The sequence below is a fragment of the Lethenteron reissneri genome, chromosome 58 (assembly GCF_015708825.2).
Source record: "Lethenteron reissneri isolate LAM-NWPU_2019-01 chromosome 58, ASM1570882v1, whole genome shotgun sequence".
In the NCBI taxonomy this organism is placed as follows: Eukaryota; Metazoa; Chordata; class Hyperoartia; order Petromyzontiformes; family Petromyzontidae; genus Lethenteron; species Lethenteron reissneri.
The window spans coordinates 3,415,737-3,429,447 of NC_083836.1; the positions used below are offsets into that span (position 1 = coordinate 3,415,737).

General features: G+C 51.9%; 1 protein-coding gene across 1 annotated transcript in view; it reads right to left on the reverse strand.

Moving 5' to 3' along the window:
* Positions 1 to 7,362: 7,362 nt before the first annotated feature.
* The window catches only part of LOC133357516 (ras-related protein Rab-20-like), a 7,989-nt gene continuing 1,640 nt past the window's right edge, over positions 7,363 to 13,711 (reverse strand). Inside the window, exons 2-3 of the mRNA XM_061575483.1 lie at positions 12,466 to 12,662; positions 7,363 to 9,250 (exon numbers count right to left, since the gene is read on the reverse strand). Of these exons, the coding sequence (XP_061431467.1) occupies positions 8,712 to 9,250; positions 12,466 to 12,640 (714 nt within the window). The 5' untranslated portion in view covers positions 12,641 to 12,662 and the 3' untranslated portion in view covers positions 7,363 to 8,711. The remainder of the gene's footprint in view (positions 9,251 to 12,465; positions 12,663 to 13,711) is intronic.

The following is a 13,711-nucleotide window of genomic DNA, read 5'->3' on the forward strand; positions in this document are numbered from 1 at the left end:
GATTTATTATTTTATTTCTATTATTACTTCTATAAATTTATTTTTTATTTTTACCTACGTGACTTTACCGAAAAAGCCCAAGAGTATGATCCTTGCAGTCACGAAAGCTTCACATTTAGAATCACTGAGGAGATCTCGGCTCGCAAATGACTTGGCCAACATTCGCAGTTCGCGTGGGCACAACGCCAGTGTACTGTAAGATCTAGTTGTCATGCTCTGCTGTGTTTTTTGCCATGGTACCAAATGTTTTGTTTATTTTTAAGCAACGCATACGATGTGTGTTGTGGGATGGTTGGTGAGGGGTGGGGGGGGGTGTTGGGCGGGTGTGGGGGGGGGAGGTGTTGAGACCCCTGTAAACTGGAAATGGCACTCTCAGCGCTGAGAAATGTCATGGCGGGAAGACTCGAGACAACGTTTATGGGACGTCCCCACGCTGACAATGAGGCGCTTCGTTGAGCTCTCGTTTGTGGTCGGGGTCGCCCGTCACCCCCCTCCGTCCGAGGATCGATTAAACTGAGAAGCACTTTTTCTATCCCGCCCCTCTCTCGCCATGAGAATATGGAATTTCCCCCAATTGGCTGAGCAGCGAGGTTTGTAAAGTTTAAAGGGGAGCACGACCTCGATTGGAAAACTAATTTCTTCAGAACTGCTTCTTGTGTTTAGGTTGTTGACGTCTCCCCCGCACCTCCGATTTTAGCACGGTTGTCTCCGTACGACGTAAAATTATTTAGACATCGTACATAGTCCCAGTTGAGTCGAATGCTGTGCAGTCACTCCTGTAGCATTCCATTGTGCATTCCCCCCCTCTGAATCGGATTGTGATTTTAGGGTGTGTATTTTTTTTTTAACATTGCTTCTTGTAACAAATACAATATAAAAAACACAAAAAAATTACATTATAAGCTGTAAGTGATCTCAAGTTAATGTCACGGAAGGCCAAATTTAAGCCATCGGAGGGAGGGGAGGGGGAGGGAGGAGATGGAGGGGATTACGTGGGGCGCCCTACCCCTGAATTAGCCCATAAATCTGTGGGCACGCCGTTCGTAACATTTTTACCTCTTCAGTAAGTGGTTATAAAAAAACAAAAACTTTTCTTGTTACATTTCAAAGTGATCCCCTGCACAGTGAGGAATTTCACTACAGGTTCACTGCTGCTGTAGTTGATCGATGTTGCTAGTTTTAACTCCTGTGCATCGGATGGGGCCCGTATTGGCATCTCGGCAAGTGTTGCTCGACCATCCGATGTTTATCTTCTTGGTTCTTTCGGTAAAGTCACGTAGAAGGGAAATAATAAAATAATAAAACATAATTTAATAATTCTCACGACGTTTCGGTCACAACGCAAGCAGCCGTCCTTGCGTTGTGGCCGAAACGTCGTGAGAATTATTTAATGTTTTATTTTTATTATTTTATTATTTCCCTTCTACGTGACTTTACCGAAAGAACCAAGAAGATTAATCCCTGCAGTCACAAAAGCTTTAAATCGAAATTTATCCGATGTTCAGTTTTTCGATTTCAAGCTTTCCCGACTGCAGGGATTCATCTTCTTGGTTCTTTCGGTAAAGTCACGTAGAAGGGAAATAATAAAGTAATACAAATATAAAACAAACAAAAAATTCTCACGACGTTTCGACTGCAACACAAGCAATCATCATCAGGTGTGAAATCCACAGCAAGAAAATTTTAAATAAGTGGCGGTTTTTCCTAACGTCAGCACCACAGACAGCGATTTGGCAGTTGGCCAGATGGACGAATCCATCTATTGTTTAATATTTGTATTATTTGATCATTTCCCTTCTACGTGACTTTACCGAAAGAACCAAGAATATGAATCCGATGTTCAGTTGAAATTTACCGATGGCACCTTGCTCAACGATATTAGCCCGGTTTGGCTACGTACGGCGCGAAAGAAGTTCTAATGTACGTACGTGTGAAATACAGAAGTTACCATTTAAAATAATTGCGTTTTAGTTTGCTGCGTCAGAATGTGAATCTGGTCCTGCGAGTTTATGGCTCCGTTTGTTTCTTCTATAATTGCATTTCATTAAACTCATCTGCAGCAAATGGGTTCTTTTTCCCCGTCTTCATTCAGTTGCGCGTTTCCTCGCCTACTCTGTGTTAGATCACGGGACCTTTTTGCCACCAGCAAAGTATGAAAAATAACAACTGGTTTGACCTTTTATGCCAATAAAACAGGAGTGTTAAGATGAAACATAATAAAAAAATTCTCACGACGTTTCGGCCACAACGCAAGCAGCTGTCCTCAGGTGAAGAACAGGTCTGTCGGGAAGACAGCGTCTGAATGCGCTGTCTTTCCGACAGAACTGTTCTTCACCTTAGGACGGCTGCTTGCGTTGTGGCCGAAACGTCGTGAGAATTGTATTTTATTATGTTTTATTTTTATTATTTTATTATTTCCCTTCTACGTGACTTTACCGAAAGAACCAAGGAGATGAATCCGTGCAGTCACGAAAGCTTTAAATCGAAATATAGTGTTAAGATGCTCAAACGTTACGCTCTCAGCCAATCAAACCTTCCTCACCCGCTGCTGCTAACGTCGATTTCGATTCGCCGAGCGAGGGAGAACATCGCGAGCATCTGGATTGAGTCTTGGGCTCGCTCCACCTTAAACCCTTTTTTGCAAGGAATCAAGTCTGCATTAACCACTCCTGGTAAAACATGCAATTGCATTTGCACTGTTCACTTGAAGGCGTTCCCTGGTCTCACACTGGTGAGACGAGGCTATCAAGAAGGCTGCTGTCGCCGGTGTAGGCCAATCCGTTTCAAAGGCAATGCATATGAAGAGGAGTCGGAGAATCATTCAATCACTTCTTTATTTCTCCAACGCACAGCAACGCTCGTTCCAAAACCAACCCCACTACGCGTCCCACAGCCCCTTTTTAAATCCTTTATATTAAGTTCGCTTGCTTGCGCGCTTACGACCGTGCAAATCTTTCGGTCGTTTTTTATTTAAATCCTTTATATTAAGTTTGCTTGCTTGCTTGCGCGCTTACGACCGTGCAAATCTTTCGGTCGTTTTTTAACCCACTTCCCGTGATCCAATCGAGCTGACATTTTTTTTAGGACAAAAATTATATTTAATTACCAATTGCTTAATGGTTGCAGACAATCATCTGACCCATAGGTGGCAGCCATCTCAAACCAGAGGACGAGAGGACTCTAGCCGCCACGCATATAAAGGATTTATAGTGAAAAACTTTGTTTTTACGGGTTATACTTTTTAACCTCTCCATCTCCGCCCTCGCTCCCAATTCCTGTTCATGTCTGGCACGCCTCTGGACCCGGTGACGTTCACTGCCCTTTAACCCCTGACCCCCATCCAGCGTATTGCCGCGCGTGTGATTTGGTGCATGTTGTCGTGAAAGCGGAGATGTCGCAGATCCCTTACACGTGCATTATCAGAGCATGTTTGTTTACATGTTCAACACAAGTGCCGTGAGTGGTTAATGCAGACTTGATTCCTTGCGCAAAGGTATTTAACTGGTGTTTGAACATCTGAACACCTCCTGTTATATCTTGACTTAAAGATTTCTTGACTGCAGGCATTCATATTCTTGGGTCTTTCGGTAAAGAATATGAATCCCTGCAGTCACGAAAGCTTTGAGTGAAGATTTAACCGCCTCGACGGGGAGGCTTTCCACGCAACTATTAGATCTTTTAACAAATCTTCGAGACAATAATGATCACCCGATCGAGTCGCTCACATTTCGGTAGAGATGTCGCGACACCAAGGTAATGCCCGATCGCCTTTACGCTCACATCTGCTGCTGTCACTTCTCCCAATGCTCAACGGATTTTGTTCAAGGGCTGGCCAAGCCCTGATCTCGGAGAGAATAAGATTGCTCCTTGAACCTTTATACGTGACTTTACCGAAAGACCCAAGAATATGACCTCCGGTTAAATTGTCAGATTCTTGTATTGTTAGTTTCTTGGAATTTGTACATATCGGTAAAAAAATTAGGAACATGTTTAAGTTCGTACATTTGGGTCATCTTTCAGCGTGGACAAGTCATCATAGCCGTCAACCCACACGGTTTACCCCGTATTCTTGTACAGGGAAATTGAGAGTTTAGGTCCATACGGCGTACAGCCGTTTCAATACGGGCAAAAAAAAATTAACCCGTAAAAACAAAGTTTTTCACTCTAAATCCTTTATATGCGTGGCGGCTAGAGTCCTCTCGTCCTCTGGCTTGAGATGGCTGCCACCTATGGGTCAGATGATTGTCTGCCAGCATTAAGCAATTGGTAATTAAATATTAAAAAATGTTTCCCTAAACAGTGTAAAATTTTGGAAAAAAAATTTCACGAAAATTAATTGTCACGCACAACGAGTCTGTGGAAAATGTCAGCTCGATTGGATCACGGGAAGTGGGTTAAACAAGTATAACCCGTAAAAACAAAGTTTTTCACTATAAATACTTTATATGCGTGGCGGCTAGAGTCCTCTCGTCCTCTGGCTTGAGATGGCTGCCACCTATGGGTTAGATGATTGTCTGCCAGTATTAAGCAATTGGTAATTAAATATTACATTTGTTTTCCCTAAACAGTGTAAAATTTTGGGAAAATTTTTTTACGAACATTAATTGTCTCGCACAACGAGTCTGTGTGTAAAATGTCAGCTCGATTGGATCACGGGAAGTGGGTTAAAAAACGACCGAAAGATTTGCACGGTCGTAAGCAAGCAAGCAAGCAAGCACGCAAACACGCAAGCAAGCAAGCAAGCAAGCGAACTTAATATAAAGGATTTAAAAATAGGGAACATGTTAAAGTTCGTACATTTGGGTCATTTTTCAGCATGGACAAGTCATCATAGCCGTCAACCCACACGGTTTACCCCGTATTCTTGTACAGGGAAATTGAGTTTTCTGGTCCATACGGCGTACAGACGTTTCAATACGGGCAAAAAGAAGTGTCGATTTGTTTGTGTTTCTCCCTTGTGATGGAACTTTGTAGGATGAACGTTGATATTTATAAGGGGGCACGGGGTGACCAATAAGGTCTGAATTGGTGTGTAATAAGGTAGGGCACTTGATGCAGCAAATCTGGCTGTGACGGTCCCACCTGATGACGGAGACTTGTGTTGCCTCCGAAACGTCGTGATTTATTATTTTATTTTTATTAATTTTAATTTCATTTTTTACCTACGTGACTTTATCGAAATAACTAAGAGTATGAATCCTTGCAGTCATGAAAGCTTCAAATCTAGAACACTGATAAGGGGTTATCAGGTATGAGCCACCTTGTGTATTTGTTTGAAAATAATATCGACTGCGTTCAATGAGATTTTACAACTACTCGCACATCCAGTGACACCGCCGATTTGACGTCTCCTCCCACATTCTGCGTCGTTTCGCAACGACGTCGCCGCTGTGTTGTGAACACCGCCGCTACCCCGTGAGCCGTCGTCTCAACCCCCACGCTCACGTCGCAGACGGCATCGTCCGTCCGTCCGTCCTCGTCCGTCGTCTCTCAAGCCTTCGCCTCCACCAGCACCACCCACCACCAGCACCACTACCAGCCACCCAGCACCACTTCCAGCCACCCAGCACCCACCCACCAGCACCCACTACCAGCCTGCACCACTCACCACCCACCCAGCACCGTCCCAGCACCAGCACCACCCACCAGCACCTCTCACCACCCACCCACTACCACCCAGCACCACTCCCCACCATCACCACCCACCAGCACCACTCCCCACCAGCACCCACCAGCACCAACCAGCACCACCACCCACCACCAGCACCACCCACCAGCACCACTCACCAGCACCACTCACCAGCCACCAGCACCACCCACCAGCACCCACTACCAGCCAACACCCACCCACCACCAGCACCACTCACCACCAGCACCCACCCACCCACCACCACCCACCAGCACCCACCCACCAGCAGCATCACCCACCAGCAGCACCACCCACCACTACCCTGTAAACCGCGTTGACGTTTCGATATTCTTCGTCGCACCTCCTCCCCCCGTCCCCATGTAACCCCGGGGTGGGGGGGGTATGACTTGTACACGTGCTCGATTCCACAGCGGCACACTTGGGCGTCAACGTAGCGAATTAAAGGTATCTAAAAAACACACAACCGTGGAGTGACTTTTACTGTTCAATATTTGAGCAGACGGTGGTTCCGCACGGTGGCTTTTAAATGGTTTTTCGTAGGTGCGGTTGAGGTGTTGGCGTGTCATTATCCTGACGTCAAGCAACGGCCGACGTTAGAATGGTTATTTATCTGCGTTGCAACATCACGGTAAGGTCACCCGTCCGACCAAAACGCGACCATTCGGGCAGCCGCCTCGCTGTGCAGGCTTTCCCCAGGGTGCTGGTGGCCGTGTCGGAGCCAAGGTCGACATTAATTCTAGATTTGAAGCTTTCGCGACTGCAAGGATTCATACTCTTAGGTTTTTTCGGCAAAGTCACGTTGGTAAAAAATAAAATTAAAAGTTAATCAAGGTGGACACCCCAAGAAATCGTTTTGCTTCACGTCACCGGCAGAAAGGAAAAAAAAAATTTCGTCTCCACCAGAGGGATCACATCCCGAGATGTATCCGGCCGCCACTCCAACCTTACCGGCCGACTGTCTCGGAAGAGGTCCGAGTGTGCACCCACGCTTGTTGTGCTCCACAACGGGGTCTGGAGATGGGGTACAGCGTGCACTGCCGTCCCGACTGCTGCTCCACGAGAGGGAGGCTTCCCCTGATACCGGGCGTCGTGCACCCCGAGGCCCGTCACGTGGGTGAAGAGGACCTGCAGCTACACACTATTAACATTCCTTCCCTTTTCGATTTAAAGCTTTCGTGGCTGCAGGGATTCATCTTCTTGGTTCTTTCGGTAAAGTCACGTAGAAGGGAAGTAATAAAATAATAAAACATAATAAAATAATTCTCACGACGTTTCGGCTACAACGCAAGCACCTGAAGACGGCTGCTTGCGTTGTCGCCGAAACGTCGTGAGAATTATATTATTATGTTTTATTTTTATTATTGTATTACTTCCCTTCTACGTGACTTTACCGAAAGAACCAAGAAGATGAATCCCTTCAGTCACGAAAGCTTTAAATCGAAATTTTTAGTTTTATTTCTACCCGACGTGACTTTACCGAAAGAACCAAAGAGTGTGGAGATTCGGACTGGAGGGCATCGTCGGCTAAGATCACGCACGGAGCTCCTGGAGCTCTTCGCTGAGAGTGACCCCGAACTGGGAGTACAGCAGCAGCAGCAGCTCCTTCAACCCCCTCTCCCGCCGCTGCCGTGTAGAGGTAGAAAGCACTCGTGGGTACGGTACACAACGTTTACTGTTGTAAATAATGTTTATTTACTAAAAATAATGTTTACCATCCGTTGTTATTATAAGCGCTATTACCGACACCCCAATGAAGCCATCGCGTGTTGCTCGTGCGAAGGAGCGCTCTCGGGAACGCAACCCTATGAAAGCAATGGTATAACGACCCCCGTTTAGCGCCGTTTCGATTAGCGCTGCTCGCTTCCCCAGCAACGCATCTTGAGAGCGCTGCAGCGAGGTCTTCCTGTGATGATTTCAACTCGTAGCGTGCAAGTCACTCGCTCTCGTAGAAGACGACTCTGAGAGCGAGAGAGGACGACTCTGAGAGAAAGACAGGACGACTCGGGGAGATAGAGGACGACTCGAGAGAGAGAGGACGACTCGAGAGAGAGGACGACTCAGGGAGAGAGGATAACTCGGAGAGAGGATGACTAAGAGGACGACTCAGAGGATGACTCAGAGAGGACGACAGAGAGAGAGGACGACTCGAGAGAGGACGACTCAGGGAGAGAGGACGACTCGAGAGAGAGGATGACTCAGAGGATGACTCAGAGGATGACTCAGAGAGGACGACAGAGAGAGAGGACGACTCGAGAGAGAGGACGACTCAGGGAGAGAGGACGACTCGAGAGAGAGGATGACTCGGAGGATGACTCAGAGGATGACTCAGACAGGACGACAGAAAGAGAGGACGACTCGAGAGAGAGGACGACTCAGGGAGAGAGGACGACTCGAGAGAGAGGATGACTCAAGAGGGAGGATAACTCAGAGAGAGGATGACTCAGAGAGGACGACAGAGAGAAAGAGAGAGGATGACTCGGGGGGGGGGGGGGCGGGGAGAGAATGGATGACTCGGAGGCACCAGGAGGAGGAACCACAGGTGATTGAGGAGGCAACAGCAGCACGGGGTGACGAGGAGCCGTGCCCGCGTCCACCACCACCACCGAGTCACCCCACGCCCCTAACGGCCGCGTCTGCGGCTTCTGCAGCCTGGCGGCCCGGCGGGTGGGAGAGTGGCTCGCAACAATCGGAAAGCCTGGAAGTTCAAATCCTCATTGGAGGTTGACTCGGCCCATCATCATCCCAGCATAGTCGATAAAGTAGATAGCGCAGAGTTGGGAAAGTCAGTAGCAGCTTGTCCTCTGGTTAGATTCATCCGCCGCGCCTCCGATTGGCAAGGTTGGCTACGTACGGTGCGAAATAAGTTCAACGTACAACCGGACATCCCCGCCACAGCAATGTGGAACTTCCCTCGCTTATGCTAGCTCCGCAGGGTCGTGACATGATGGGCACCGATGCTTCGGTGCCGCTCGTTCGAGCAGGAAATCGCCTCTTGTTTTTGTATCCACATTCGCCCCAGGCGATTGCGCCGGTCCACCGCCACCCCCACCGCCGCCGACACTCAGGAGCAGGAGCAGCGCCCGCGCTGGCGCTTCCCCGCACCGTCCAGGTGAACCGTGCCACACGGATCGCGACGCCGCGGCACGAGCATCTCGAAGACGCCCTCGAACGCCTCGTCCACGCCGCGGCCGCTCTTGGCGCTCGCCACGAAGCAGGCCCGCTCCGCCGCCGGCATCGCCGGCCGCCGCGTCCCGGCGGCACCGGCGGCGCTCCCCGCCACGGTGTCGCGGTAGCGGAGGATGCGGCCGTAAAACTCGCGAGCGTCCTCCTCCGTCACTTCCCGTGGGCGCGATTCCGTCTCCTCCCCGTCCGCCGCCGGCGCCCCGAGGCGGCTCTCGTCGCTCCGGGGCGGCGGCGGCAGGAGGTCGGCCTTGTTGCCGACGAGAGCGAAGATGCAGTCGGCGTCGGCCGAGTCGGCCAGGCCCAGGAAACGCTCCTCGAGTGCGGCGAAGGTGGCGCGGCTCGTCACGTCGTACACCAGCAGCACGGCGCGCGCCCCGCGGCAGAACATGGAGCCCAGCCCGTGGAACCGCTCATTGCCTGCGGGGTCGGGGTGTCACGGTGGGGTCGGGGTGAGGTCGCGGTGGGGTCAGGGTGGGGTCGCAGTGGTGTCAGGGTAGGGTCACAGTGGGGTTATGGGGGGTCAGGGTGGGGTTACAGTGGGGTCAGGGTAGGGTTACAGTGGGGTTATGGGAGGTCAGGGTGGGGTTACAGTGGGGTTATGGGAGGTCAGGGTGGGGTTACAGTGGGGTTATGGGAGGTCAGGGTGGGGTTACAGTGGGGTTATGGGAGGTCAGGGTGGGGTTACAGTGGGGTTATGGGAGGTCAGGGTGGGGTCACCATGGGGACAGGGTGGGGTCACCATGGGGTCAAGTTAGGGTCACATTGGGGTCAGGTTGGGGGCAGAACGGGGTTAGTGAGGGGTCACGGCAGGGTTCAATGTGGGGAGGAGGAAGAGGAGGTGCGGGTTCACCGAGGTTGTGGAGATAACGCTGCACAGGCCCCGGGCGTGTCCGAGCAGAACAGCGGGGAGACCAAAGTGCAGACAGGGAGGGAGTCGGGAACAAACTCCAAGCGAACGTTGCGCAACGGGCAGTTGTTGTTTCTTATCCAAACAAGCGCTGCACTGCACCAAGTCGACTCACCACGTGCTCGCTGGATCCCCCGGGTCACGTGGATGGGGCAGCCGAGTCAAACTGAAACGCGCCGATTCCTCTCTTTGGGCCAGGGCACAGAGCCTGCTGCTGGTGATGGTGGTGGGGATGATGGTGATGGTGGTGGTGATGGTGGTGATGGTGGTGATGGTGGTGGTGGTGATGGTGGTGCTGGTGGTGATGGTGGTGGTGATGGTGGTGATGGTGGTGGTGATGGTGGTGATGGTGGTGATGGTGGTGGTGATGGTGGTGATGGTGGTGATGGTGGTGGTGATGGTGGTGATGGTGGTGATGGTGGTGGTGGTGATGGTGGTGCTGGTGGTGATGGTGGTGGTGATGGTGGTGATGGTGGTGGTGATGGTGGTGATGGTGGAGGTGGTGGTGGTGATGGTGGTGGTGATGGAGGTGATGGTGGTGGTGATGGTGGTGATGGTGGAGGTGATGGTGGTGACGGTGGAGGTGATGATGGTGATGGTGGAGGTGATGGTGGTGATGGTAGAGGTGATGGTGGTGATGGTGGTGGTGATGGTGGTGATGGTGGAGGGGCGGTGTAGCGGTTAGCGCTACGCCGCGCTACGAACCCGGCGACCCGAGTTCGATTCCCGCCCACGGCCAACGACGTCGGTGACGATTATCTGAAACGGTCCTGGGCCCCTCCCCTAGGTCGACTCAGCCTCAATAATGAGTAGCCGGTGGCGATGTGTGTAAACATCGGCACCGGGGAGACAAAGGCGGCCCACCCCCCTCGTGTGCCGTGCCGGCCATCAATAGGTGCCACTCGCGAACAGCACTTGCCCCGACAGTCCGTTACAGGCTACACGGGGGATCTTTGTCTTTTGGTGGTGGAAGTGGGAGGAGTCTGTCCACCCTCGCCCGTGACCCCGTCATAAAAAAAACGAGCAAACGAAATAAATGTTTTTTAGTTGTCACTGCATGCGTTTGGATGACCATTCTAGATTTGAAGCTTTCGTGACTGCAAGGATTCATATTCTTAGGTTTTTTCGGTAAAGTCACGTAGGTCAAAATTTTAAATTAAAAATAATAAAAGTAAAATAAAAAAATCAAGCAATCTTGCTGTGACGGTTCCACCTGAAGACGGAGGCTTGTTTTGCCTCCGAAACGTCGTGATTTTTATTTTTTATTTTATTTTACTTTTATTATTTTTAATTTTAATTTTTTACCTACGTGACTTTACCGAAAAACCTAAGAATATGAATCCTTGCAGTCACGAATTATTTTTTATTTTTATTTTTTACCGACGTGACTTTACTGAAAAAAACCTAAGAATTTGGTTGACCAATTTACCTTTTTTCTTGTGCTTCGTACTACTATAGTACGTTAGTTATCGTTTGTTGTCGTAGCGTTCTTACCCGCCACCTGAACGGCCATCTGTGCAAAGGAGCTGGATAGTTAATCGGATTCCTGCGGTATAATAAAATGTTATGATTATGGTGAAAAAAAATATCTCATTCTGTGGCTAGAAGGTGGAGATTCCACATTCTCATGGTGGTGGACAGTCTCTCCGCAGGCTAGCCACTGTTGACTTCCCACAGGGGTCTGGACCCTGTAACCCTGGCAAGGAGGACGGATCGTCAACCGTTGCGCGGAATTGAAGGTTGCGCTGATCACAGAACTCTCAGTCGATTTAAATGAAACTAAACAACTTTTTTTTTAAAATTTCATCAGGTGAAGGCCCACTGAGCTATACAGCTATTCTTCAGAAGCGACCTGGTCACCATGAATGATAGCTCGCCTAAGTGGCTTGTCAGCACGTGGAAATGTACACCAGCCAAACACTCTAAACACGTGACGTTGATTCTGGAATGTGAAGGGAAAAAAACCGTAAGGAACCCAGAGAAAAATCCACGCGGCCACGGGGAGAGAGAGAGAGACACGCAAAAAATACAGCAGGCATCGTCAGGGTCGGGATCGAACTCACGACCTCCTGTATACCAGGCGAGGTAGTTAACATCTCCTAGCCACCGTGATGACGATGAGAGAGAGACACACACAAAAACTCCAAATATACAGCAGCAGGCGTCAGGGTCGGGATCGAACTCACGACCTCCTGCATACCAGGCGAGGTAGTTAACATCTCATAGCCACCGTGATGATGATGAGAGAGACACACACAAAAACTCCAAATCTACAGCAGCAGGCGTCAGGGTCGGGATCGAACTCACGACCTCCTGCATACCAGGCGAGGTAGTTAACATCTCATAGCCACCGTGATGATGATGAGAGAGAGACACACACAAAAACTCCAAATCTACAGCAGCAGGCGTCAGGGTCGGGATCGAACTCACGACCTCCTGTATACCAGGCGAGGTAGTTAACATCTCATAGCCACCGTGATGATGATGAGAGAGAGACACACACAAAAACTCCAAATCTACAGCAGCAGGCGTCAGGGTCGGGATCGAACTCACGACCTCCTGTATACCAGGCGAGGTAGTTCACATTTCACCATCCCCCCACCCAAGGGTGCCCCCCCTTGTCCCCCCATCCAGAGGTGCCCCCCCTTGTCCCCCCACCCAGGGATTCCCCCCCCCTTGTCCCCCCACCCAAGATGCCCCCCCGCCCCCCCAAGGTGACACGCACCTGCCGTGTCCCACAGGGCCACCGTGTGCCCGGCCCACTCCCGCATGACGAAGGCTCCCCCCACGGTGCTGATGGTGTCCTCGAAGCGTCGCTCCGTGTAGCGCCGCAGCAGCGACGTCTTGCCCACGCTCACCTCTCCCAGGAGGACCACCTTGAAGTCGGGCCGGGTGGACATCGCCCAAAGGACCCCGCGGCACCTGCGGGGGCGAGCGGCGGAGGATGACGGCGAAGGGGTCACGGCTTCGAACGGCCTGACCCAGCCTTGGCTTCGACCCCCTGACCCAGCCTCGACCCCCTGACCCAGCCTCGGCCTCGACCCCTGACCCAGCCTCGACCCCTGACCCAGCCTCAGCCTCGACCCCTGACCCAGCCTCAGCCTCGACCCCTGACCCAGCCTCGACCCCTGACCCAGCCTCGACCCCTGACCCAGCCTCAGCCTCGACCCCTGACCCAGCCTCGACCCCTGACCCAGCCTCGACCCCTGACCCAGCCTCGACCCCTGACCTAGCCTCAGCCTCGACCCCTGACCCAGCCTCGGCCTCGACCCCTGACCCAGCCTCGGCCTCGACCCCTGACCTAGCCTTGGCCTCGACCAGACTCGCGGCGAGGAGAGGACGAACTCACTACCCCGAGTCGTCGCCCCCCTACCCTCACCCACCTACCCTCACCCTCCTACCCTCACCCATCTACACTCACCCCCCTACCCTCACCCCCTACCCTCACCCCCTACCCTCACCCCCTACCCTCACCCCCCTACCCTCACCCCCTACCCTCACCCACCTACCCTCACCCCCTACCCTCACCCTCCTACCCCCACCCCCATACCCTCACCCCCCTACCCTCACCCCCTACCCTCACCCACCTACCCTCACCCACCTACCCTCACCCACCTACCCTCACCCCCTACCCTCACCCCCTACCCTCACCCCCCTACCCTCACCCACCTACCCCACCCCCCCTACCCTCACCCCCTACCCTCACCCCTACCCTCACCCACCTACCCTCACCCACCTACCCTCACCCACCTACCCTCACCCACCTACCCCCCACCCCCCTACCCTCACCCACCTACCCTCACCCCCCTACCCCCACCCACCTACCCCCACCCACCTACCCTCACCCCCCTACCCCCACCCACCTACCCTCACCCCCCTAACCCTCACCCCCCTACCCTCACCCACCTACCCCCACCCACCTACCCTCACCCCCCTACCCTCACCCACCTACCCTCACCCCCCTACCCTCA